Genomic DNA, 27,923 nt, shown 5'->3' with positions numbered 1-27,923 from the left:
AAAGAGCAGACAGAAAGCAAGTAGCACACCTCGAAATGACAGAGTCTGAGAGGAAGGCATTAGGGGAACGCAATTGTGAGAGGAATAGAGGTTGAGACACATGAGGATACCTGGGAAAGGTGTAGGATGAACGCTGAGAGTACATGAAGAGCAAGAGATGTCAAATATTTTAAATGTATTCTATTACGTTTAGCTAGTATCATGTATTTGCAGAGTCACAGTCCCATGATGTTTAGGATGGAAGTTAAGGTTTGGAGTTAGAATGGTGCCATGGGGCTCAATTCAGTGTTTGGAAGGACATCATAGGTTAGGTTTTAATGATAACAATATCTGCATTCTTCATGGCATAATCCTTATAGCTAACATAAGACGTTCAGTTCAACACATACAGTACCTATGTAGCAAACAGTTTATTTAGTCTTTTTGTTTTTTAAAAACTGCATACTGTAAAGAATGGTATTTATTTATTTATTTATTTATTTTTTGTGTCTCCTACTGGGAATAAAATTCCTCCTAATGTCTCTCTGTGGGTTTTGTGACCCAAGGAATTCAATTTTGCACTTTATTCTGCGACAAGAGACTTCCCCTAAAAGTCAAAAAATTTTTGAATGCCGTTTGTGTTTCCACTTCGTATGGCTGGTGTGTGTTGCCGTTTTGGAATGTATCCCATGATGCACCAGGAGTATGAGGTGGGGGAGGTTATTTGTGCGACTGTATGAAGATGAGATGAAAACAGCAATACTTGCAACTCTGAATTTTGTGACTCATTTAATAGAAACTACCCTTGAATTTTTGACTTTAATTTTAGTTTTTAGTGATTTGGCTCTGCAGACACTTTTTCTGACTTCCACCATCGACCCTTCCTGTTTTTTTTGACTGTTGTCTTTTCTCCTGACTATCGCTCATAACATTTTTAACTGATTGCCTTTTTTACTTTCTCGTATACAAAGTATTGGGAAAGTATTGCAATCGTCCAAAAATCTGACCTCGAGATTTTGATGAATCTCGATGTTTTAGACCACCCTGAGTCTGATTTACTTTCTCGTAGGGAAAGTATTGTAATCATCCAAAAATACCATTTTTGGAATTATGTCTCTGTGTGCGTGTGTTTGTGCGTGTGTGTGCGTGTGTGTGTGCGTGTGTGTGTGCGTGTGTGTGTGTGTGTACTGTACGTAAACATAACTTGAGTACACTTTTGGTTAGGTCAACCAAATTTTGCATACAAGTATTAGGTACAAAACGTAGATTTCTATCAACTTTTGCACTATTTCCATTAATGATTAACTTTTTATTCATGCAGCTGCATAGTTTGATTTATTCAACTTTATTTTTATAATAATTGTTCAATATATTAATAATTTGATCTGATTGGTTGTTGATAATAATAATAATAATAATTCATTACATTTATATAGCGCTTTTCTCAGTACTCAAAGAGCTATCCACACAGGGAGGAACCGGGAAGCGAACCCACAATCTTCCATGGAGTTTTAATGTACATAATATAAAACAGTAATCATTGTCTTGCGGTTTACTCCTCTAATATCCACCCCCTTATCTGAGTATATGAGAAAGTCTAGAGGAGACCACTCCTGATTTTTTAGTCAGCACACAATTGTCTGTGTTCCATGTTTGAATGGAAGATAGCTTCTCTCCTGTCCTACAAACATCCTTTACTGCATGGCTCTTTTTTAAAATCCACCATGACATTAGTTTGGAGAACCCCTCCAGACTTCCTTAAGCAGAGGTGGGTGGATAAAGTAAGAGAAGATCTGAAAGAAAACGGCTGAAGTTGCAGGACTGGGCTGTTTGGAAAAGGTTGATCAAGCTCATTGTCCCCACATAGAAGTGGGAAAAGGAAGAAGAAGAAGACTTCCATAACTTGATGACAGAAATGGAGCATGACATTTCTGCTGTCATCATGCCCACTGTTATCATGCCCACTGTTATACTGCCTTCTTACAGATCCCTGAGTAAAATCTGGGACTTTGAAATGCAATGTTGGATTTTCATGTTAGTCTTTGTCCAGCACGTGAGGAATTGCAATACTTGCAATACTGTAAAATGTGTTTTTGATTCTGGAACCTGAACCTGGATACAACAACTACTGGTTTAGACAATGAATGAATGGAAAGTCCACAGGATGTAAATTACATGGAGGGCACAGCAACCTTGATGTTATAGTGAAACATTCAACCATTCACTTATAGTAACTATTACATCCAGCTTAAATCCACTTGCAACTAAGGCAATCCAAAAAGCATATCTTTGGCAATCATTCATAATTTCCCAACCTTGCTTAATCTGATACAAGACTGTGTGAAAAGTAGGACCCAACTTTAATGTGTGGGCCTGAATTTCTAGATCATCCACCAGTTTTCTGATCTGTTTATTGGGTGGTTCAAGGCTTCTTTGGGGACAAAGAAACAAAAACAACACTGGAGGACAAATTGACTCAAAGTTCAATATGGGGTTGCAGATCAAACAAACCTGCACATCTTTGGCATATCGAAAGGAAATTCACAAACAGTGAGAACGTTTAAATTCTGCAGAGACAGTCACGGGAAGTAGAGGAATGTGCCATTATTGCTAGCCACGGCACCAACCTGCTTTGTCATTTTTTCACATATTGTTTTGGTTGAAAATAAAAAAGAAATATACAGGTATTGTAATTACTTTGTAATTTCTGAAGATCTGAGTAAGTTTTAGGCATACTTAAGAACGGAAGACATTCTTACCAACGTCCAGTGACTAATAAATTGCCACAATTGCTCCTTATAGCTGACAGAAGCAGTAACAGAGTAAAACTGGCACTGCACCATAATTAATTTAACAAAGGGATCTCTGCACAAAGGAACTCATAAGAAAAAGTCAAATTACATGTGGTATGTGTTGCCCGTCTGCTTTGCTTTGATTCCAGTAATGGTCTGCGCTTCGATGCCTACAGGATTAGCACAGATTTGCCCAGGAAACTTTTTCAGAAGGTTGGACAGCATCTCGGAGTCCCCCTCAGTTGAGACTTTGTTACTATTAAACCAGCGTGTCCTGCATTCTTAAAAGAAGAAAGAGAAAATCCTCAAATAATACTGGAATATCCATCCATTATCCAACCCGCTATATCCTAACTACAGGGTCACAGGGGTCTGCTGGAGCCAATCCCAGCCAACACAGGGCGCAAGGCAGGAAACAAACCCCAGGCAGGGCGCCAGCACAACGCATGGCACACACACACACACACAAAGGACAATTTAGGATCGCCAATGCACCTGACCTGCATGTCTTTGGACTGTGGGATGAAACCCACACAGACACGGGGAGAACATGCAAACTCCATGCAGGGAGGACCCGGGAAGTGGACCCAGGTCTCCTAACTGTGAGGCAGCAGGGCTACCCACTGTGCCACCCTATATACTGGAACATGCCCCCAGATAATAAATAAAGGAATAGATACATATGGGACTATAAAAGAAGAAGATTTACTGTACTGTACTAGTGCCGATAAGCTTGAACTTGAAAGTAAGACATGACAGGATAAAACTATGCAATGAACTTTTAGTGAAATTATGATAATAATACTGCAAAAGTACATAAATGTCATGCAAAATTCCAGGGCACACACTGATCATTGCATAATAACTTTGAGGAGAAAGCACAGGAGCCAGTAATATGAAAGCTCCATGAGCTGCCTGAACAGATTACATCTTGTCAGAAGACAGCAAGGTAAGTCAGTAGTGGCGATGAAGGCTTCCACTGAAATGACCGATAAGCAGATCACCAGGGACTTGGGCCTCAGTCATGGCTTTCTCACATTCTGTCAACTCCTATGGAGAAAATAAATGTGTTTGTTACAAGAAAGCATGCACTTACTGGCTTCAGTGTCACTGCAGACAACTTTGTCTAAAACAATAAAAAAAGAAACATGATTAGAACAGCAATTTTATTCTGCACTAAACCCAAGTTGAGCAGAGAATCTCTTCATAATACGGGGTCAGTCCCGTCACTCATTTCTCACATTTGCATGTCATTGAGAATCAGTGGTGCTGAACATCAAGGATCAGGCAGTGTGGTGTAGTGGTTAAGGCTTTGGAATCCTGACATGGTGGGTTCAAATCCCGCAGCTGCCCCTGTGTGACTACAAGCAAGTCACTTCACCTGCCTGTGCTCCAACTGAAAAAACAAAACGAATGTAACCAGTTGTATCTCGAATATTATAAGTGGCTTTGGAGAAAGACATCAGCCAAGTAATAATAATTTCTGATCTTTCTTTAGCTACTCGCCAGACATCATTGGTGGGGGACGCTTAGAGGGAAGGGAGCACCTCTGCTTGAACCATTGTTCAGACCCCACATAGCTGCACCGAAAGAATCACAGGAATGATTAGTATGTAGTTTCAAGGCTTAGGAATCACCTAAACGTGAATAGGCACTGCACAAGAACAGCAAATAGTGTGAGAGCATGAAAGAGGTGTATGGGTAATCACAAACACCACAGAAACAGCATCTGAGATTATGAATGGCATCTATATATATAAAATCCCTGTGTGCGTCCAGGTGTCCGTGTGTGGGTGTCTTCTGGTGAAGTGCGCATGCGCGGGGCATGGTGCTATGCGCGATATTACTGTCAGAGAAAGTTAGAGGCGTTTTACGGAAATACAAGCCAGTATTACTGCGAGAGGAAATTAAAGGTACACAATACAGTGACTCATATTACAGCCACATACAAGCCAGTATTACTGTCAGAGGAGATTAAAGGCATATTACCGACGCGCACGCCTGTATTACCGCCAGAGAAAATTAAAGGTATATTACGGACGTACAAGCCAGCGGACATACAAACCAGCAGACGTACAAGACGGTATCCTTCAATAAAGGCGCGCACAGGCATCCTTCAATAAGGGCGCGCACAAAAAGGCGAGCTTCAAAAGTGTGACCTCAATTGAGCGCGGCGAATAAAGGCATTCGTAGATAATTTAGTTCAAATGGCTCTGGAATATGTGAAGAGCAACAATGGTGCAGATCTTTATTTACGCGCGCCTTTATTCACCGCGCTCAATTGAGGTCGCCCTTTTGAAGCTCGCCTTTATGTGCGTGCCCTTATTGAATAGAGCCGTACAAGACAGTATTACTGTCACAGAAAATTAAAGACACACAATACACGGCGGCAGCCCACGAAGAACGGTCAGCTCAGCAAGTAAACATCAACAAAAGAAAGGCTGAAAGAAAGAAAAATACGACCAACAAAAAGAATGAGGTCAAAGTCCCTTGCCATTTAATATAGACTGTTCCTACTAATGTTTATGCACTACTGTTCTAGCGCCCGTTATTGTAACGGGCTAAATGACTAGCTTTATATATTACTGTATATACTTTGAACAGGGATGCTCCATACCCTAGCTCTCCAAAATTCTTTACATATACATTTACATCTGAGGACTTTAAAGAGGGACCACATACACCTGATGAAAAACACAAAAAGAAATACCTGAATTGAATGACGTAAACAAATGAAAATCACAGACATCTAATCTTTACATATAATACGCTACCATAGCTGATCGTTTGTCTCTCCAGGATTTTAAATCACCTGTAGCTCTCAAACCGTTTGAACTATTGACTGGAAATTTGATACACAAATACTACATGACCTCTACTGTCCGCTGACGGGGTGATGATTGATCTCAAAGGTTGTTCCGTTTTTTATTTTTATTTAATTTTATTGTAGAATCGACTCTTGGCATCGGCCGTGCAGCGCATGTGTACGGGCGCCGTTCTCATCCCTACCACCTTCACCATCACTTCCCCTACCTCTTCATATCTTAAATCATTCTTGAGGCAGATTGAAGACTTGAGTGCCAGCTTAAGTGAAAAATTAAAGAAAACGTGCTAAGTAATTGCAACACAAACACTGACCTAATCAGTTTTAACGTGAAAAGATGCTGACAAAAGAAGAGAAGAAGCGGGCCGCTATGGTGGAGAAAAGAAGAGCTGCTCAGGAAGGATCAAGCGCATCAGCCTCTGAGGAAACGAATACTAAACGTACAGAGGAAGAGGATGAAAAATAGGAATGATCAAGTCAAGTGTATCCACTGCACATTATCGTGTAGTGCACCGTTACTGGTAACAATAATATTACATAATCAAATTTAACGTTATTCCTACTGATTACCCGTTTCTATTCAAAAGAAAACTCTTTCCTGTAAAATTATGTCTTACAATAACCATCAACAAAAGCCAGTTTGGTAAGAACATCTGGTAATTGACCTAATGCAGGAATGTTTTCTTCATGGACAATTGTGTATAGCATGCTCAAGAGTAAGCAGTTCCAGTGGCCTAACAGTATTATTAATATTTATTATTTGACTGATGCCTTTCTCCATGGTGGCTTAACAACATTTGAGATACAATTCGTTACATTTCTCTTATTTTTCTAGTTGGAGCCCAGGCAGGTGAAGTGACTTGTCAATAGCAGGATTTGAACCCACAACCACATCCTTAGAGTTTGAAGTCCTAGGCCCAAAGCCTTAGACTCTGCACCACACTGCCTGCCAATTCTAGCCATTGCTAAAATAAAATGCAAATACTATATACAGGAAAGTATTTCAGTTTGTTACATGGCACTTCTGACGAAACCGATTAACTGACAGCACTATAACTGAGGCTCAGTGTCTTACAAAATTTCCCGGTCGACACAGCTAGTCACATTTAGGTGTTGGCTTTCTGGGTTGGAGAAGTGAAGTTTAATGGATATTCCTCTTAGAGGACTTCCCTCATTGCAGCCACACTCCTTCTATCCAAACGTAACAATGCCCAGTTCATGTCCTTTACTTTCCTTTCTTCCAGCTGATCTTCAAAACCAGTTGCAACTGCAGAAATCATCTCCGTAAAAATAAAGCTAGCTGCAACATTAGAACCCTGATTTTTCAAAATCTTTTAAAGAACACAGACATATTAACTTATAAAGGTGTATTCATAAATAATTTAAAGTATATAAATGAATGTAACAATTTATATTTAAGAGGTCAGACTGGGAGGGAAAAGCAAGAGGTGATCATGAAAATAGCATTGTAAAGCCCATCACTATTTCAAAAACCACCCGCTGTACAAATAGCACTAGAAACTGGACACTGTCACCACAAGGCTCTGTGGATGTGAGACCAGTCAGCTCTGATCTGTCCACACTGATGAAATGAACTGAACTGAACATTACATACTTACGTGCCATGTTATAGCTCACCAGAACAACACAAATCTAGAACACACAAAGAACAAGGATTATGATGAGTATTAATTAATCCAAAGCACAAAAAAACAATGGGCGTCTTATAATGTTGAGCTGTCTCCTATGATACAAAAATCAAGCTGGGCTAGAAACTTGGATGCACAGACACATCAAACATTTTAGAAACACCCACAGAATGGTGTCCTTCACCATCTACAGCAAAAATGGCTAACTTTAATAAGCTTAAGTCTGCAGGTACTACAGATCAGCGTGACTGCAGCACACACAAAGGAAGGGCGACACAGATAAGAAAACACTTCCTTTGGAGGTTCAGTAAGCTGCCTTGGAAAATTGGGTGCCATCGAAGAAAGTGAAGCTTAGGAGACACTTCGATTCCCAATTAATGCGTCTTTAAATATTAACATGCAGTCTGATACAGGGCCATCTTAACAACATGATCGGCCCCCGAGTAAAGTAGTACACTGGGGGTCCTACCTACACAACCACTCACAGGAATAAAAATATAAATGGTCAATAATATGAAACATATATTTATTGTATTGGTATTTCCAACAAAATCAGTGCTTAAACATTAAAAAAAAAACATGCTGTACAGCAAAGATTAATCAACACAAACGTTTGAACAATATAACATGAGCATTGAAAAACACAAACATTTCAACATATAAATGATACTCAATTGGTAAACCATAAAGATGGAGATGGCATAGTATGAAATTACTATGAATTATTTATTATTAATCAAGTGTTCAACACAAACATTTCCAAAATTTTGAAGTTGAAGCGACGTTAACATATACGCTTTTTCATTATGTAGTGCGTGAGATTCGTACACATACATGCACGTGAGGTTGCAGAGGTGACCGTGATACTAAATCAGAGGCGAATGCCAATGTCCACTTGTAACACAATAACAAATATTTATAGTTTAGAAAAGTATAGTATTTATTTATTGACAGCAAGTCACAACATACATAGATTAGCATGGGGACCCTAAGCTCGTGGTGCCCACGGGCAACTGCCCAGCGTGCCCTTGCGTTAAGACAGCCCTGGTCTGACAGTGATATTGGTTTGGTACGTGTCACAGTTGCTAGGGATCTGTGGGTTACATTTGTGTGCTTGGTCGTCTGCAGTCAGTAATATCCCCAATAATATCTAACTGCAGACACAGGGCACCATACATCCCCGCAGGCTTACGCCAGCAGTTACAGGACAGAAGTTAAGTTTAGGAATTAGTATAGGTTAGTGTGTGGAATAAATGGTTAAGGTTAGGGTTTGGTGTGGTTAGAATGTCAATCAGTTTAATTTGTGACTAACTATAAATGTGTATTACCAAACAGCTGGTCTAAACATGTGATGATGTCACTTCCGCCCTGAAACAGCTTCTGTAGATCTGTGGTGACGTATGGTGCTGGGGCTCTGCAGGTCTATATATACTGTACATCTCTCTGTCGCTAGCCCGCTTGATAACACTTGATGTGTCTGTTAATCACTTACTGCTGCAAGACAAGATCTTAACAAGCGATTTGTCTTATAGAGCAACATCTTAGCATACCTACACACTACCATGTTTTCAATTAAAAGCGGAGTTTTTAAACGAAAACGTTCTCTGTCCATATTTTCGTATCATTTACAAAAGTATGCCTGTTCATGCTAAAACACCAAAAATGCATACGACACAGGGCATGCGCGCATCGGCAGCAAACTCTTTGAAGGGGCTGCAAAATGAAAAATTCAGAGCCCCGTGAAAATCAGATTCCCATGTGCTTTATGCGCTTTCAAAACTACCAGCGCAGGCAGGACTCGGGTAGCGTGTTCACAGTACAGAAAAGCAAAAATTCTTTAAGGAACTGGAGCGAATTGCTCCCGTGTCACGTTAATGCGCTGATTACAGTGGAAAGTAACAATCTTCAGAAATACCCACGGTCGCCTGGTCATTGACGAAAAAACAAACAAATGTTAAAGTGACATTTAACAAAGTATTTAGCTCTTTGTTCATCATCTAGATCAGGGGTCCCCAACCACCGTCTGACAGCCGGGCCGCGAGAGAACTGCCGGCAACGGAGACTCACTCAGACTTTTCAGAACGTTTGGCGGGCGGGGCTTTGCAGCGGCACAGAGAGAGGAGAGAGACCGAGGTAAGAGAGTATTACAACAAAGTATTTTTATGGTCCCGACAGTTTCCCCATATGACACGAGTCTATAGATGTCTCGTTACTACGAAGTACAGTAGATCTGTGGTCACAGCTCAGTTGTACACATTTACACAACGATTTTTTGTAAAAAAAATTCTTTCTTCGAACTTTCCTCGTACTGTTTTTTTTTTTTTTTTTTTTGCTGTTTTTGTTTTCTGTGGTTTTCAGTGATACCTTTTGCTTATTGCTTGTCAACTTTTGAAAAACATCCATTGGAATTTAACTCATTGTCACCCTCCTATAGAAACGGCAGACACGAAATAAACGATAACAGTGTTAATGTTTGTGATGTGCAGTCTGTTGGAATGGCAAATGCAAAGCATATGTCTTTGTTATATGCAAAAAAAGAAGAAAAATCTCGGGTTGCAAACGTATGCGAACTGCTTAATAACTTAATAATAATAGAAATGTTATGTAAATTGTGTATAAAACTGCCCCCCCCCCCCCCTCCCCGACCGGTCCGTGGAAAAATTTGCATCTAATAAAGTGGTCCTTGCTGTCAAAAAGGTTGGGGACCACTAATCTAGATGATTGATTTATAAGCCGTCCACAGCAATCGGAGCACATCTAGTACTACAGAGCATTAAGCTAACTCAAAGAAAGAAGGTGCGTCTATATATTGTCACTCTACATTATGCTTTGTGTCTCTCTCTGTCCTTTAGTATTGTGAGCTTGAATGAATTCTATAATTTGATTTTCATGGAGTGGGCTCTGAATTTTTCACTTCAACGGTTACATCGCCGGCCACGGGATTTATCGCAAAATTGTAGAGACCGGTAAGTATTTGCTTTTTACGCATATATGCAACATTCAAAAACCAAACAACACCGTTTAAATGCATACAGGTAAGCAGCATAACAAGCGTCATGGAAAGTAACTCTTTTATGACAGCTATGTTGAAGAATGTTGTGTGTGTGTGTGTGTGAAGGCTTAGTGAACGATAGGGATGGGCAGATCGATTCCACATTAATCGATATTTTGATGCTCAAACTGTACTCATCGAGTACCATTGAAAATATCTACAGTATTACTATTTTTTTCTGTAAGATACGGTAGCAAGGTTCTTGCAAAGTCATAGAAAGTACTAACACACTTTCTGCTCACGCGTACTGTAATGACCAGTCACGCTGAGACAGGAATGTCTTAAACCCGCACCCTTTGCGCAAGCGCTGACTGAGTATGAAGATGGCTGTCCAAAAGCTAAGAGTTGTATGCCGCTACTTTTCACAGATGTAAAAAATATAGCCTGATGCAATATTTGTGAGAAGCATGAGCAGCATAACGGCGGAACAATGAGTCTATTCCAACATTTAAAAAGCACGCATCATAACTAACAGAAAGACGTGGAAAAACATCAAAACGATGCAAATCTGCAACACGGGGATTTAGCCGCAACCAGTGCCAGGGGGACGTTACAGGAGAGTTTCAAAGAGGGACGGGATGTTATCCATTTAACTCTGCTGATAGCAGGAGTATGTAGACTGGGCTTTACTCAAGCGTTTCTAGTTGAGTTTTAACATTTTGCTGTTTATCTCTCATTAATATTTATGAAACGTAAAGCCCGTTGTTAGTGTAATGGAGGAGACAATAGTGTTAAGTATCACTGTCGGAGCCTTTTGTCACAGGTTCTGGCCATGTTTTCATTTTTTCTAATTAAAATACAATGGACAGTTTAACCAATATCCATAAATAAGAATGTTAAATAGTCTAATACTATGCAAAATAGTTAATAGCTATGCCTAATCTGAAGATGAAAATGTTTCACGGCAACTGGTTCTCCTGTTTCTTCCCACAGTCCAAAGGTACGCTGGTTAGGTGGACTGACAATGTTAAACTGGTCCCTGATGTGTGTGTGTGTGTGTGTGTGTGTGTGTGTGTGTGTGTGTGTGTGTGTGTGTGTGTGTGTCCGGGATTGTTCTTGCCTCGCACACGCAGAGGCAAAATAGGATTAAGTGTCAATGTCAGTGGCACTTTTTCTAAATACAAATTTGAAACTTAACTAGAAGTAAAACTGATATGACAAAATCTTTCTCAATTAAACCAGGAGGGCAGAATATAATAGAAAATGCAAATGTGGGAGCATTATTTTTTAATGTCAGTGATTTAAGGGAATCAGTTTAACTACTTTTGTGAAATGATTGTTTTAAATGTATTAAACAAATGACCCAGTCTTTATGAAAATGTAAAAGTTCATACTGCACAACAAAGTTTTTACTTCTTCAACACTGTTGGGTGTTTCTTATAGATTTTTGGGTGCTGATCACGAATATCACATCCAAATTTACCCATCACGTACCGTTTCAGTTTTGTTATGATTTCTTCTTATGTTTGTATCCAAACATTTTCGCTCCCATAAGTGACTTATCAACAACGGTTTGTGCAGCCTGGGCATGTCCAGTCATGGAATCAGGTCAGGTTGGAAGCTGTTCTGTGGAAGTTGACATCCTGGGCCAGAGCTGGCCCTAGACAATTTCGGGCCCGAAGCAAACTGATACCGAGACCCCTGCAGCTAGGGGGTCTGGGGCAGAGCTCCGGCTGGCAAACGATTTCCTGCATTCTGAGTTGCAGAAATGCGTTTTCCCGGCATCTACAACCATCACTTTTTGACGATTTCCGTTTGACACTGACAACCGTAACCGTAACACACTGACAGGAGCCAAATTTGCAGGCTGTCAGCGCAGACTGTCGTACAAGGCCCTGAGTGAAGGGTATGAGTGATGGAGGTTGGAGCGGGCCCGCATAAATGTCTTTAGTGACGATACATTAACAGATAAAGCTACATTTTAGCCAGCTTTTGCTGTTTCCACCAGGCAGCATGTGGAGGTAAATAACTAGGCCAAGCACTTTTTTTTTTTGCTTTTTATATTTTTTATACATTTTTTTTTATTTTATGAAGATAAGATCCACATTATTTTGTTTTTACATTTTTATTCGGTTTTAAAGCTTGTTTTCATACTTTCGAGATATTCAGATTTCAGTATAAAATAACTTACCGCCGTGGAGGCGGCAACAGGCGCGCGGGCCTGAGTGAAGCGTAATGAAGATTGGAGTGCTGAGTGGAGATGTCCACGTGGAGTAATTAGGTGATGGAATATGTTGCCCGTGAATTATATACAGTAATCCCTCGCTATATCGTGCTTCGCCTTTCGCGGCTTCACTCCATCGCGGATTTTATATGTAAGCATATTTAAATATATATCGTGAATTTTTTTGCTGGTTCGCGGATTTCTGCGGACAATGGGTCTTTTAATTTCTGGTACATGCTTCCTCAGTTGGTTTACCCAGTTGATTTCATACAAGGGACGCTATTGGCAGATGGCTGAGAAGCTACCCAACTTACTTTCTCTCTCTCTCTTGCGCTGACTTTCTCTGATCCTGATGTAGGGGGACTGAGCAGGGGGGCTGTTCGCACACCTAGACGATACGGACGCTTGTCTAAAAATGCTGAAAGATTATCTTCACGTTGCTACCTTCTGTGCAGCTGCTTCCTGAAGCGACATGCTGCACGGTGCTTCGCATACTTAAAAGCTCAAAGGGCACGTATTGATTTTTGCTTGTTTGTTTTCCTCTGTCTCTCTCTCTCTGACTCTCTCTCTCTCTCTGCTCCTGACAGAGGGGGTGTGAGCTGCCGCCTTCAACAGCTTTGTGCCGCGGTGCTTCACATACTTAAAAGCCAAACAGCCCTATTGATTTGTTTGCTTTTCTCTCTCTCTCTCTGACATTCTGTGCTCCTGACGCGCACTCCTTTGAAGAGGAAGATATGTTTGCATTCTTTTAATTGTGAGACGGAACTGTCATCTCTGTCTTGTTATGGAGCACAGTTTAAACTTTTGAAAAAGAGACAAATGTTTGTTTGCAGTGTTTGAATAACGTTCCTGTCTCTCTACAACCTCCTGTGTTTCTGTGCAAATCTGTGATCCAAGCATGACAATATAAAAATAACCATATAAACATATGGTTTCTACTTTGCAGATTTTCTTATTTCACGGGTGGCTCTGGAACGCAACCCCCGCGATGGAGGAGGGATTACTGTATATAAAAGAATTAGTAATAGAGGTTGGAGTGAAGGAGTCTGTTACTCCATTGGGCCCTCTGCAGCAGCGTCGTGCATCACAGGAAAAAAAAAACCTTGGGCGCAGTGGGCCCCCTCCAGCTGTGGGCCCGAAGCGGTTGCTTCATTCGCTTCGCCCTAAGGCCAGCTCTGCCTGGGCAGGTCTGAACGAGCTTGACGCTGTCTCAGTATGCTGTAAAGGTGGCTTGCATACACTGATCCTGCTCATTTGGTTAATATAGATAGTCAGTGTGTATGTATAGTATCAGTATAGTAATGTATAGTATCTGTAGCAGTATAACGGTAAGTAAGCTTGATGCTATAGACGTTTTGGTGTCGGGCGATATGTCTCGTCAATATCGTAACAGCCACGATACATTCTGCTATATCTGTGGTGAATATACACTTGCGCCTCAGAGACGTTGGATGACTGCTCTTGTGAAGAAAGCTTATCATCTGTATTTTGGCTGCAAAATTGTGATCAAGACAAGGAATGGGCGCCTCACATTTGCTGTGCGACACGTGCTGTCAGTCTGAGAGCCTGGCTCAGAGGCACTTGAAAGACGATGCCGTTTGCTGTTCCGATGATATGGCGAGAACAGAAAGACCATGTGATGGACTGTTACTTCTGTTTCACTAATGTGTCTGGTTTCTCTGCCAAAAACAAGAAGTCAATTGAATATCCTAATCTGCCTTCAGCAGTGAGACCCGTGCCACATGACGACAGTCTTCCAATTCCGACACCACCAGAGGATTGGACCTTAGACGAACCAGATGAAGAAACTGCAATGCAGGGTACTGACAGTGACATTGACCCGGATTTTGAACCGTGCTCATCAAGTGATCCACATCTGATAACACAGTCCAAATTGAACGATTTGGTCAGAGATTTGGGTCTGTCAAAAGCAAAAGCCAAGCTGCTGGGTTCAAGACTGCAGGAATGGTGTTTGCTGTCACCAGGTACTAAAATGTCTGTGTTTCGAGGCCAACATCATGATATAACCAAATTTTTTGCACAAGTCGACAGTCTCTGTTTCTGTTGTGACATTGAAGGATTGTTCTTGGCCTTGGGTTGTGATCACAACACGGAAGAGTGGCGTCTCTTCATTGATTCGTCAATGTTAAGCCTGAAAGCTGTTCTGCTACACAATGGCAACGTTTATCCTTCAGTACCTGTTGGCTATGCAGCAGACATGAAAGAAACGTATGAGAATATGGAACTGTTGCTGAAGCACGTCCAGTATAGCAGGTACAACTGGAATATCTGTGGAGATCTTAAAGTCGTTGTTCTGTTACTAGGACTGCAGCTCGGCTATACAAAGTACTGCTGTTTTATCTGTGAATGGGACAGCCGTGCCAAAGAGTTGCACTACAGTAATCCCTCGCTATATCGCGCTTCGACTTTCGCGACTTCACTCTATCGCGGATTTTATATGTAAGCATATTTAAATATATATCGTGGATTTTTGCTGGTTCGCGGATTTCTGTGGACAATGGGTCTTTTAATTTCTGGTACACGCTTCCTCAGTTGGTTTGCCCAGTTGATTTCATACAAGGGATGCTATTGGCAGATGGCTGAGAAGCTACCCAACCACAGCGCGTATTGTGTATTAAATAAAACTCCTGAAATATATTGTGAGCACGGAGGCTGTTCGCACCCCTAGAGGACAAGGCCGCTCCTCAAAAAACGCTGAAAGATTACCTTCACATTGCTCCCTTCTTTGCTGGGCTTACATGTGGCTGCTTTGCAAGTGATATTCTTCCCGCACGGTGCTTCACATACTTGAAAGATCAAACAGCACGTATTGATTTTTGATTGTTTGCTTTCCTCTCTCTCTCACTCTCTCTGACATTCTCTGCTCCTGACGGAGGGGGTGTGAGCAGAGGGGCTGTTCGCACACTGGCCTAGAGGATACCGACGCTCCTCTAAAAAATGCTGAAAAATGCTTGCTCCCTTCCTTGCTGCTACTTTGTCCGGCGGTGCTTTGCATACTTAAAAGCCAAACAGCCCTATTGATTTTTGATTGTTTGCTTTTTTTTCTCTCTCTCTCTGACATTATCTGCACCTGATGCGCACTCCTTTGAAGAGGAAGATATGTTTGCATTCTTTTAAATGTGAGACGGAACTGTCATCTCTGTCTTGTCATGGAGCAGAGTTTAAACTTTTGAAAAAGAGACAAATGTTTGTTTGCAGTGTTTGAATAAAGTTCCTGTCTCTCTACAACCTCCTGTGTTTCTGTGCAAATCTGTGACCCAAGCATGACAATATAAAAATAACCATATAAACATATGGTTTCTACTTTGCGGATTTTCACCTTTCACGGGGGGTTCTGGAATGCAACCCCCTGCAATCGAGGAGGGATTACTGTATTCTTGACAGAACTGGCCACTCCATAAAAAGTTAGTTCCAGGACAGAAAAATGTGGCACATGAAAAGCTTGTCGACCCGGCAAAGATATTTTTGCCTCCTCTTCACATAAAACTGGGACTCATGAAGAATTTCATGAAAGCACTGAACAAGGAAGATGAAGGTTTTCGTTATTTAAGACAGATGTTTCCAAGAATAACTGAGGCCAAGATCAAAGAGGGCATTTTTGTTGGCCCCCAGTTCAGACATGTTATGAGTGACAAGTGGTTTGAAGATCTGTTAGTTGGGCCGGAAAAAATTGCCTGGAAAGCCTTCAAAGACGTTGTTGGCAATTTTCTGGGCAATTACAGAGCCCCAAACTACATTCAGCTGGTAGACAAACTTCTCAAAGCATACAAGACAATGAAGTGCAACATGTCACTCAAGATTCATTTCCTCCACTCACACTTGGACTTCTTCCCCGCAAATCTTGGTGCTGTCAATGATAAACACGGTGCAAGGTTTCACTAGGACATTGCTACGATGGAGAAACGATACCAGGACAACTGGAATCCGTCAATGCTTGCTGACTACTGTTGGACACTGCAACGTGATGCACCAGACATTGATTACAAAAGAAAATCAGGAGCAAAACACTTTTAATTCTGTTGAATTTAATAGCTTATGTGAAACATAAATATGACTAATTATGTTATTGTCAGTAAACATATAAATGTCTATTTCTCAGAGTTCCAGTACGTGATGCAATAAAACCAAAACTATATTTGTGCATACCCAGTAGGTACCTGTCATAATCATCAAAAAATTTTCAAGAAGCAAGACGTTTCAGTAAAATTGTTGTGCAGTGTTATGTTTTTATGTTCATTCTGGGTGGCAGGGTGGAATGGAGCAGTGCAGGTATTGCTTCTGCATCCCAGTAAGGAGCCCCAGTTCGTGGCCCAAGGCTTCCCTGTAATGAGTTTGCATGTTCTCCCTATGTCAGCATGGGTTTCCTCTCACAATCCAGAAACATGAGCGTTAGGCAGATTGGCGACATTAAATTGGCTGTAGTGTGTGTTGGGGGTGTGTTTGCCCTGCGATGGACTGTCGCCCTGTGTAGAGTTTGTTCCTGCCTAACACCTTATGCTAGGGATATTCTCCAGTGACCTGCGACCCTGGTCTGGATTAAGCTGGTTAGAAAATGACATTACATGCCCATTCTATTAATATATTTTTTGTAAAAAATTTGTTATGGTGACCTTGATGCTATGTCATGATATTAGTTCATTCGAATAGAGAGACCTCTTCTAATTAATAACAGCCATTCTAAATCAATATCATCATTTGAAAACAAATTCCTGTACTAATTAAAAATATTCTGTGTCGGTTTCAGCATCGGAAATACTGACATGCAAAATACTCGTATCATTATTGAATTCAATAATAGGAGCAGCACCCGCTGCTAGGGAACGAGACGTTGTAATGTCAAGATCCAATCAGGAAGGGCCTCGAAATAAGCCCAAACCAATCAGAGCGCGATATCGAAATGGAAAACCGTATTTATGGCAGTTTTCGGAAGTATACGGCTGCTGAGAGCCCTTTTTACGGCGCAAAAACGACAGGGTAGTGTGGACGAAAGGCAAAAACGCAGGTAAATGTATGACATCTTAAATAAAAATGCATTAGTGTGAACAAGGCCGAAGTAATATATGTAAGAACTATACTTCTCAAACTTAATTGATTCAAGTAAAACATATGAAAATATTGCAGCTGACTTTGTGGACAAATTTTTAAAAATATATTACAATATTTTAAACTTAAAATAAAAGTAACAAACTGTAGAACGCTTAGAATAATGTCTCGATAAATTAAGTGTGGTCGTGTGAAACGTGTTTTTCAATGTTAGGACATACTGTATATGAGACAAACTTAATAATTATTTAATTTGCAGCACATTGGAGCATTACTCTTTTTGTTTTTGCGTTTGTTAGTGAATAAAAGTGAAGCTCTTTCGCTCCAGAGACGGGCATTTTTGGTGAATAGGAAACTCTAAATCGGCCCTAGCGGTGTCCTGCGGTGCGGTCTCTTCGCACATCCCTCAAAATGAATAATATTGAACGTATTGATTATCGTTTTTGCTTAATATATTTACATGCACGAAATATATGGTTGTGATTAATTTTAATTTTTTTAAATTAGGGCATCTGTTCAATATGATTTCGTTAGATATTTATAATTATGTTTTCCATGTGGAAATGGAGATGCAAGGTGTGATGCACGTATGTATGTCTATATATATATATATACACAGTATATATTTTCTTAATTTCCACTGGTGGACAAATAAACGATCACATATCTCTCTGTCTATACAGTAAATATGTATACAGTATGCGTATTCATTCAGGATGAACGTCCAGATTTGTGAGAGGCGACGACTGCAATGTCAGCTAAACGCTGAGTGCGCGCAAATCATTAAAGTGTTTGGGATCAGAAGAAAGGAACCGACGGGAAAAGGGAAACGGCAGGAGATGTTTAATGGAGAAGAACAAGTGTAAAGAAATTTGTGAGTATCAGGGTATTAAGAGAAAGTAGATGATCGTTTATATTTTTGTCACACTCTGGCCGTTTCTACCATTTACGCAAACGCAGTGGTCGCATGCGGAGACAAAGGTGAGCGACATTTTTTAAACAATCCAGACCCAAACCCTCGGAATCAAGACAACTGTCATGAATTGCATGTATATTAGTCCTGTTTTACATTACAGCAACAGTAACAGTGACAATAACAAAACTAATTCTAATAATTTGTGAAATTAGTGAAAATTATAGAAAACATCAGCTTTTATGGTTTACAGTATACATGCACTGATATATTTTAAGGATACGTGTAATTCTTAGCAAACCTTATCAGTGAAGAGTGAATTATCATAAACAAGTAAAATAAATTGATTACTAGCGCTCAATGATGAACCCAGGAAAAAAACCCAGTTTTTTCGGCGATTTGTATTTTTGTAATTGCAAAGAATTTTAGTCATTCTTATTATTTACTATTTAAGACTGGAATTCTCTTTGTAAAATTAAACCACCATGAATTGGGCACCTTTTTATTATATATTCATATATTGTTACAGTTTACATATTTTGTAAATAAAATATACTCGTTTCCAAAATACTTTTACATTGTTTTCCTACTGCGGTGGGCTGGTGCCCTGCCCGAGGGTTTGTTCCTGCCTTGCGCCCTGTGTTGGCTGGGATTGGCTCCAGCAGACCCCCGTGACCCTGTAGTTAGGATATAGCGGGTTGGATAATGGATGGATTTTTTTGCTAATATCTCTAGTAAGCATCTACAGTATATGGTATCATATTTAGTGCCTTCAAATGCACATGTGAATGTGAATATATAAATAAATTCACAATTTATTAAAACTACCAGATTACAAAGAAAGTGTTATGCAGGTAAACTATACCAAATGGCAAAACAGCAATTATTGTTTGGGGTTTAGGCTTTTACAGCTTCGCCTAGGGGAGCAGAAATGCTAGAGCCGCCCGAGGCACCCCCCAAAGAGCTGGCAGCCCTCTCAGATATCAAGTGGCTCTAAATAACCTGCACGAATAAATAACAGCAAATTAGTGAAATACCAGTGGGTCGTCGAGGGAGTTTGACATTGAAGCTTATGGGATCCTGACGAATCATAAAATATATCTGCATTTTTTAATTTACATCATATCCTAAGTAACATTATAAATTGTTAATAATGTAAAGATGCAATATAACCGAAATCTCTCAAAATACTTTTAAAAGCACATGAGTTCCATTAATGATATTGAAATGACTGAAAACTTGAATCCGATGCTTGCTGGATGGGCTCCATCTTCCCCGCGTTCATACTTTGGTTTAGAAAAGTTAAAGCCTTTTTAATTTTTTATTTACATCAGCAAAGACATTTTTGTTTATGAAATATTTCGTCACGGTTCTGTGTGTGTGCTGTGTGTGTGTGTGTGTGTGTGTGTGTGGTTTAAGAGGTTTGCTCATCCAGCTGTTTGGACAACCGCAACATTTATGACGTGCACGCGCGCGCGCGACTATACTGTCATTTGATTATACTGTACTTGAGGAGCGGCTGGCTGACGTGTAAAAGAGGAAAATACCGAATACAAAATACACGAGCTGAAGTGACCACTCTCAAGCTAAATATGAAAGAGCAAACTAATCCGGAATTTCTATATTTCTATGTCTATATAACAGAATGTTTTTGTGTTTAAAGGTACAGGTGACGTTAAAGTATGGTATTCGTTGATTATTAACATATTTACATTGGGCGTAGCCTAAAAGGAAAGTAAAAACTTTTGAGGAAAAAAAACAAACAAACTTTTGTTGCAGTCTTATTTTTGTAACATAGTGCATCTGTTTGGGGGACGGGGTGCAACTCGGCCCCCTCAACTTTACATATGCAGTGGATTTCTGAATTTACAAGGATTTATACCGCATACAACAACACGGGCCAGATTTAGGTTTTCTCGATCTTTTTTATCCTGCTAGGTTGCCTACTGCACATTAAATATTTTTGTTTTGTCCACATATTAGCAAACTTTTCAAAGCCCAAAGGACAATTTCTTTCTCAAAAGAGTTGAATGTCAAGCAAAGGTTCTGCGAGGAGCCACACGACCCAGAAAAAACAATTAGAAAACATAATTAGTTTGATTTCATAGTAAAGTAAAGTTGTGTTACTTTAAATAATTTATTAATAATTAATTAATATTTATAAAACATTACATTTCAAATAATTCTTTTTAAATAATTAATTTTAAAAAAGTCATTTTGTGCGTGATCTGTTAACTCGTTGCTTTTTCCTGGCATTGAACTACTGATGAAAAAAGTGGAAAGTACACTCCGTGCACCAAACAAAGCAAAAGGTTTAAAAGGAAGTGAGGAGCCACGACTCAAGCGTGATTACTTAAATCAAGTTGCTTTTGAAAGCCTTATACTGTTATTATTAATTTCCACTTTTGAGCTTAGTTCCTACTTTGTCGATAAATATTTTTTTCCTCAAAAAGCGTCCTCGGTCTTAGCTCCTTAACTCTATTATCTTATTAATAATATGCATTTATACGGACATTACTGTATTTATCTCTTGATTAATGTATTGTGTCTAGTTTTAGAAATGTCGTATAACATATCGTTTAATGTTTTGGATGGATTGGTACGAAATTGTCCAAGGCTCTAGAGACTTGGGTTCAAATCCCTACCGGCGCGGGCGCTCTGTTGGTAAGAAGTTTTCGCGTTGCTTGTCTTGTCTTTTCAAATTACGCGATGCTGTTGTAGCTAAGAGATCGGATTCATACAAGTATAACGAAACTTTATAGTTTTGTTCACTCAATTAAAATAAAAGCAATCTTTTTTTCTCTATACGGGCCGCCAGTACACCGCCAAGCCCCTTCACGCATACATCCATATATATATAGCAGCTGAGTATTGAGTGGGCGAGTAAATAAGCGGCAGTGGTGGTGTCGGATCGCGAGCCTACAGTCACATTTCTCTTTCCTCCGTCCGTTCTAGTAAATTGCACAGGACATTTAGCATTCCGAAGTTGAGATTTAGGGGAAGTTTTTATTCTCCTTGAAAGTGCCGTAAATGTTGCATTCAGCGGACGATTTATTCATTGCTGTTATTGTCACTACTAACCTGCTGGTAAAACTCCATATAGACAAGTATCGTGCGTAGAATTCGATCCCAGGACGCTGGATCCGTGAGGCAGAAACGCTGCCCACTACTGCACATTTTCCGGAAAATCGTTAAACGGAAATTAGTGTTAAGAAGAATCGAATCTCGCGCTCCTTCAAAATTCACATTGAAAACATGGATAAGCCAAGTCTTACGGCTTCAGTGACCACCTAATATTAAATAATAATAATAATAATAATAATAATAATAATAATAATAAATACCAAGTATGTTGATGATATTATAGGCTGGTTATTGAAGCCGCAAGATTTTACCTGTGCTTTTAATAGTTCAGTTTACAGATTCACTTAGTATGTCGGCGAATTGGAGTGCAGACTGGCTGCATCAAACGCAACTCAAGAGCCAACCCTGCACTGTAAAAAATGTCCATAAATTTAACTGTAAAAATACTGCAAATGGTGAAAGTAAAATACCATTTCTGAAAAACAGGAAATTGACCTATATAGCTTAATACATTTCATTATTTTTTATAGCCAAGTTCTGTAAGTAAAATCAATATTTTTCTACCTTCCAAATATGCTACATACCGTTTACTGATAGTACATTACAGTTACACTGAAAAAATCTCTGTTAATTTTACAGTGTAAAACTGTAAACAGCTGTAAAATGTAAAATGGCAAAGCTCTGTTTCAGTAACACCAAAGTTGCGATATTTGCATAAGGAAACGCCCCCTTTTACCGTATTGTTCCTGGTGAAGCTCACACCTTGAAGAGTAGGGAAAAAAAACTTAAAGTTAGCAAACTTCTTTTTCCTGCGTGCTGAAGGTTTTATGAGGTTATGGAAGCTGATTTATGGTGGGTCGTATTCGATAACCAGGCACAGCTGTACAACACCATACACCACAAAAGCAAACTTTACTTCTCCACCAGACAATGTGCCCTAACTTACTTAAACATTGAATTCTTTTCGATGTATATAATTAAATCGTATGGAAAAATTTAAAGCAGGATTCATTAATTAAAGCTAAATTGGATAAAGACATAGTGGTCTTTGGAAGATCCGGAAAAAAGAAAGGTTGGGGAAAAGGACTGGGCCAGAATAAATATGATAAAAGGGGTTTTATGGAAAGCCAGATGTGAACTTACTAACAAGCAAAAAGTTTTTTCCCCACAGAAAATCACTCAGATGATTAAAGAGAATATATCGTTTTATGAAAAGGCCACTTCGAATGATGAGACCCTAAAGGTAAGATAAGCCTCAATAGTTGATTCTTTTTAACTTTTTAAACTTTTATTGAAAGTTGTTGTTTTTTATGCAATCGGCATACCTTAGTTTTAGCCCGAGGGACTGTACTTGAGAGAGAAAAACTAATGAGATTTATCTTCATAACTGTTTTTAATGAGATACGAAATAAAAGAAGATTAATACAAAAAAATACGTTTGGTACTGGTAAACCCTAAATTGTTTTTTTTTATTTTTAATATCGGCAAATTTCAGTTCTCCATGTAATTAAACATGAGAGAAAGAAACGAGACGAAAGATTAAATCTGAGAATTTTTTAAATATATATTTTAAGTTGATAAGATTTGAAATAAAATTAGATTAGAACAAAGATAAAAAAAAACATGTTTGCTATTGGTTATTGTTACTTTACTGATACAAACTATGTACTGGTGTTTGTTCCTGTGTTTTTTAATGGTTTATTGATTGGCATATTTATTACAGTGTGTGGATATCAGGTTATGGTTAAACGTTCACTTCTAGTGGAATGTGTTGTAAAGAAAAAAAACAGTTATTTACATCAAAATTATACCGCAGACCTAAAAATATTGTCATCTTCTTTTTTACGGTAAAGTTCTGGCAACCGTAGCTGCCAGTAATTTGCCATAAAGTTAACATTATTTTTTTTACAGTGTGGACGCCAGTTCATAGCAAGGCACGTGTCAGAAGTAGCATTAAGAAAATATTTGCTCGTAGTTTGAGATCTATGCCGTCAAAAAAAAAAAAGAAAGTGATCTGCATTTTCCAAATCAACGAATTGTAAAACAACGCGCACATTTGAGTCAAGTCTTTTACAAAACACAGATTAGTATTATTTCTAGTATGAACACAAAACAGTAGCGTTAATCTCAGATGAATTAGGACTATCCAGCCGTTTTCGGCAGATCTTATTTTACACAAGCGAAAAACACCGAGCGCCTGCTTGCGAGACATCCTAGCGGAGAATTGACGAGCGCCATGACTCGTAGGAGCTGTCAAAACTCGGCCGAGAACTATTAGCGCTTTTCAAGCGGCTAGCTGTGACCCCCAAACATCGAGAAGACTGCACACGAATGAAAGGTACGAACTCAAAATCTATCAGCTGAGACCCCCTTACCTGTAGCAGCATGTCGTCGCCGGACTTTTACAGAAAGTGGTACCTGCAGAGAAGAGAATTGCAGCATCAGCCTTGCACAATTCAGCTCTGGGTTTCAAGGATTTTCTTTTATTCGCGAGCCCCGTGTTCCAAGTACTTACAAGAAGGCCGTCCAGAATGCCGCCGCAGTTCCGCCGCTTTTCGAAATGCACGCGACATGAGCCGATTCTTCGTAGCAGGTAACCGGAGGAATGTGAACACACCCTGAGTGGGAGCGCCGGCCCAATCGCACGCTAGTCACCCCTCATGTTCGTCGTCGTCGTCTTGCATAGCAAATGATGACACGGAAGTGACAACAAGGCAAACGGGCTCCTGTGGTAGTGGGCCATGCAGAATGGAGCTTTTAGGTGACGACGTATAGGTCGGTCTTACACTTATTTCATTCTCAGGCAGGTCCTACAGTGAAACTCAGCAACTGACTGAGGGAGGCTGAAATCCGGGCATCGGCTTTGGGCAGCAGGTGTAAGTGAAGGTATCACCCTGACAGCCACCTAAACGGGCTGGAATACAAATTATAAAAAAGAAGTCGCGAGCCAAGCTGTAAGTTGTAATAGCAATATCAATAACACTGGATAACTTCTTGTTTAAAACTGCTTCTTGAAAACTGTGGTGATAATGATAGACAGCTTCAAGTTGAGCACAATCATAACTTCCAATGGACAGTATCACATTGCGAACCTGGAGAAACGTGAAATCAGCTTTAATTGAATTTAGTGTGTTTAATCGCTTAAATGATGCGGACACATTTGTATAATGTCTTGCCACCAGTTTCCATTTGTACTAAAATCACTCAAAGAAAATCAGATTAAGACAATAGTCCACTTGCCCTGATAACGCTTTTTCATTGCTAGAATATCCTAGTAAAACCTTCCAAAAGTGCAGCAAGGTGGCGCAGTGGGTAGCACTGCTGCCTCGCAGTAAGGAGACCTGGGTTCGCTTCCCGGGTCCTCCCTGCGTGCAGTTTGCATGTTCTCCCTGTGTCTGTGTGGGTTTCCTCACACAGTCCAAAGACATGCAGGTTAGGTGCATTGGCGATCCTAAGTTGTCCTTGGTGTGTGTGTGCCCTGCCCGGGGTTTGTTTCCTGCCTTGTGTCCTGTGTTGGCTGGGATTGGCTCCAGCAGACCCCCGTGACCCTGTAGTTAGGATGTAGCGGGTTGGATAATGGATGGATGGACCTAACCAACTAAGCTTAGCAGGGAAGAATTCCAGCAGAAAACGAATCTTTAGTGACATGTTGCACTTCATGGATTTATACTACATTTACATTTTATTTATTCATTGGCACCTTTGTAAACACTCAAGGACACGAACAACAAATAAAAATCACATTATAAGCAAAAACTAAAAATACAAAGAAATATAAACATAGTTAAAATCAGACAGAGCAATTGTGATCAAAGAGAGAAAGCAAACTTAGATGAGTTTAAAGTTTAGATTTGAAAAGTGAAAATGAGTTAATATTTCTATAAGCTTGGATGGTAGTGAGTTCCAGAGCGGCAGAACAGAGCAACTGAACACTCTGCTCCCCAAGGTGGTAAGATGGGTGAAGGGGACAGTCAAGTGGATGGAGGAAGAGGATCTAAGGGTGTGGGAGGGAACAGCAACATGAAGGAGGTCGGACAGATATGGAGGGGCAAGGTTGTGGATAGACTTAAATGTTAACAGGAGAATTTTGAAGTCAAAGCGGAACTTAACCAGAAGCCAATGAAGCTGCTGCAAGATGGGAGTGATATGGTGAGTAGAGAGGGTTCTAGTAATGATGCGGGCAGCTGAATTCTGGACCAGTTGAAGCTGTTAAGAGAGATTTGTGAGAAATTGCAATAATCCAAGCAAGAAGTGACAAGGCTATGAACATGGATAGCAGTGGTGTGGGGAGTGAGGGAGTAGCGAATATGATTAATGTTACACAGGTGGACTTATGCAGACCAGGAGATGTTATTGATGTGGGACTAAAAAGATAAAGTACTGTCAAGGATGAAACCCAGAGTGGGCAAAGGGAAACAGAGGAAATGTCAATAACAAATAAAAAATGATCAGTTTTGGATAATGTTGATTTTGTACCAATGATGAGAACCTCAGTTTTGTCATTTTGTATGTAAATTTGTATGCTTGAATCTTATTATCAACCAGAAGGACATCGTTTGGTGCTCTGTAGTTGCCAAGAAAATTCTCAATGACATCCTTGGACGCCTTCCATGCAATGTCCTCCAGCACCATTAGTAGCTCTTCAAACTGCTGGTCACTGCTGATTTGGGACCAACAGAAATACCTTCTTTGTCTCAAATATATAAAAACATCACCTTCCTTGTTCATTGCTTTCATAAAAATTTTCATCAGTCCAGTTTTTTTTCTGAAAAGCAAATACAAATATTTTTATTGGATTCACAAGTGGTCTGTGTGCCACACAGTTCTGCCCTGGAACCAAATGTGATGGAGTGGCCAGTTCTTTTTAGTGTAATGAGCCTCTTTAGTCTGGCTGTCCCATTTTTTTTTTTTTTGTTCTTTATTTCGTCTTATACGATTTCTCGTATTAGAAATTTGTTAGTTTTCGCATACCCCTTGGGGTCAGAGCGCAGGGTCAGCCATTGTACAGCGCCCCTGGAGCAATTACAGGTTAAGGGTCTTGCTCAAGGCGCCCAGCAGAGTAGGATCTCTTTTTGGCAGTGACGGGGATTCGAACCGGCAACCTTCAGGATACCAGTGCAGATCCTTAGCCTCAGAGCCAGAAACCCCAGTGAAAGGTGAAAATCCACGAAGTAGAAACCATATGTTTATATGGTTATTTTTATATTGTCATGCTTGGGTCACAGATTTGCAGAGAAACACAGGAAGTTGTAGAGAGACAGGAATGTTATTCAAACACTGCAAACAAACATTTGTCTGTTTTTCAAAAGTTTAAACTGTGCTCCATGACAAGACAGAGATGACAGTTCCGTCTCACAATTAAAAGAATGCAAACATATCTTCCTCTTCAAAGGAGTGCGTGTCAGGAGCAGAGAATGTCAGAGAGAGAGAGAGAGAGAGAAAAGCAAACAAATCAATAGGGCTGTTTGGCTTTTAAGTATGCGAAGCACGGCGGCACAAAGCTGTTGAAGGCGGCAGCTCACACCCCCTCCGTCAGGAGCAGAAAAAGAGAGAGAGAGAGACAGAGAAAAACAAACAATCAAAAATCAATACGTGCCCTTCGAGCTTTTAAGTATGCGAAGCACCCTGCAGCATGTCGCTTCACGAAGCAGCTGCACATAAGGGAGCAACGTGAAGATAATCTTTCAGCATTTTTAGACGAGCGTCCGTATCGTCTAGGTGTGCGAACAGCCCCCCTGCTCAATCCCCCTTCATCAGGATCAGAGAAAGTCAGCGCAAGAGAGACAGAAAAGTAAGTTTGGTAGCTTCTCAGCCATCTGCCAATAGCGTCCCTTGTATGAAATCAACTGGGCAAACCAACTGAGGAAGCATATACCAGAAATTAAAAGACCCATTGTCCACAGAAATCCGCGAACCAGCAAAAAATCCGCGATATATATTTAAATATGCTTACATATAAAATCCGCGATAGAGTGAAGCCGTGAAAGGCGAAGCGCGCTATAGCGAGGGATTACTGTACTTGGTTTTCTCGAGGTTCATCCCCAGCAGCAGTGTCATGTCCTTTAGATCACTTCAGATGTTCCAGTTGTGGTTGTTGTATACTGTACTTAGTAATTTGAGAGGAAATCACAAAAGTAGGCGATTGCAACAAAACAGGGAATTTAAGGATAATTTTTACAAGCAGGTCAAAATCCATAAAAATACCCCTAAAATTGTTCAGGAAGCAAACACTTTGTTGTCTGATATAACAGTACCTTACAACATACCAGTGCCCTGTTCAGGTTTGGTGTTTGCTTTACCTCTGATTCTGTCAGGACAGACTCCCACCACCCTGCATAGAAATTGGCAAGTTGAGTTAAAGATGGATGGGTTGATTAATTGGTGTATCCAGCAGGGGGCATT

General features: G+C 40.1%; 1 protein-coding gene across 1 annotated transcript in view; it reads right to left on the bottom strand.

The window, feature by feature from the left end:
- The window catches only part of si:dkey-205h13.2 (uncharacterized), a 57,844-nt gene extending 33,578 nt beyond the window's left edge, over positions 1–24,266 (bottom strand). Inside the window, exons 1-5 of the mRNA XM_028808275.2 lie at positions 24,037–24,266; positions 23,897–23,939; positions 7,215–7,248; positions 3,868–3,897; positions 2,881–3,052 (exon numbers count right to left, since the gene is read on the bottom strand). Coding sequence (XP_028664108.2) covers positions 2,881–3,052; positions 3,868–3,897; positions 7,215–7,248; positions 23,897–23,908 — 248 coding nt within the window. The 5' untranslated portion in view covers positions 23,909–23,939; positions 24,037–24,266. The remainder of the gene's footprint in view (positions 1–2,880; positions 3,053–3,867; positions 3,898–7,214; positions 7,249–23,896; positions 23,940–24,036) is intronic.
- Between the last annotated feature and the right edge of the window lie 3,657 nt (positions 24,267–27,923).

The sequence above is a fragment of the Erpetoichthys calabaricus genome, chromosome 8 (assembly GCF_900747795.2).
Source record: "Erpetoichthys calabaricus chromosome 8, fErpCal1.3, whole genome shotgun sequence".
In the NCBI taxonomy this organism is placed as follows: Eukaryota; Metazoa; Chordata; class Cladistia; order Polypteriformes; family Polypteridae; genus Erpetoichthys; species Erpetoichthys calabaricus.
This window is presented reverse-complemented; position numbering and strand designations above follow the sequence as displayed.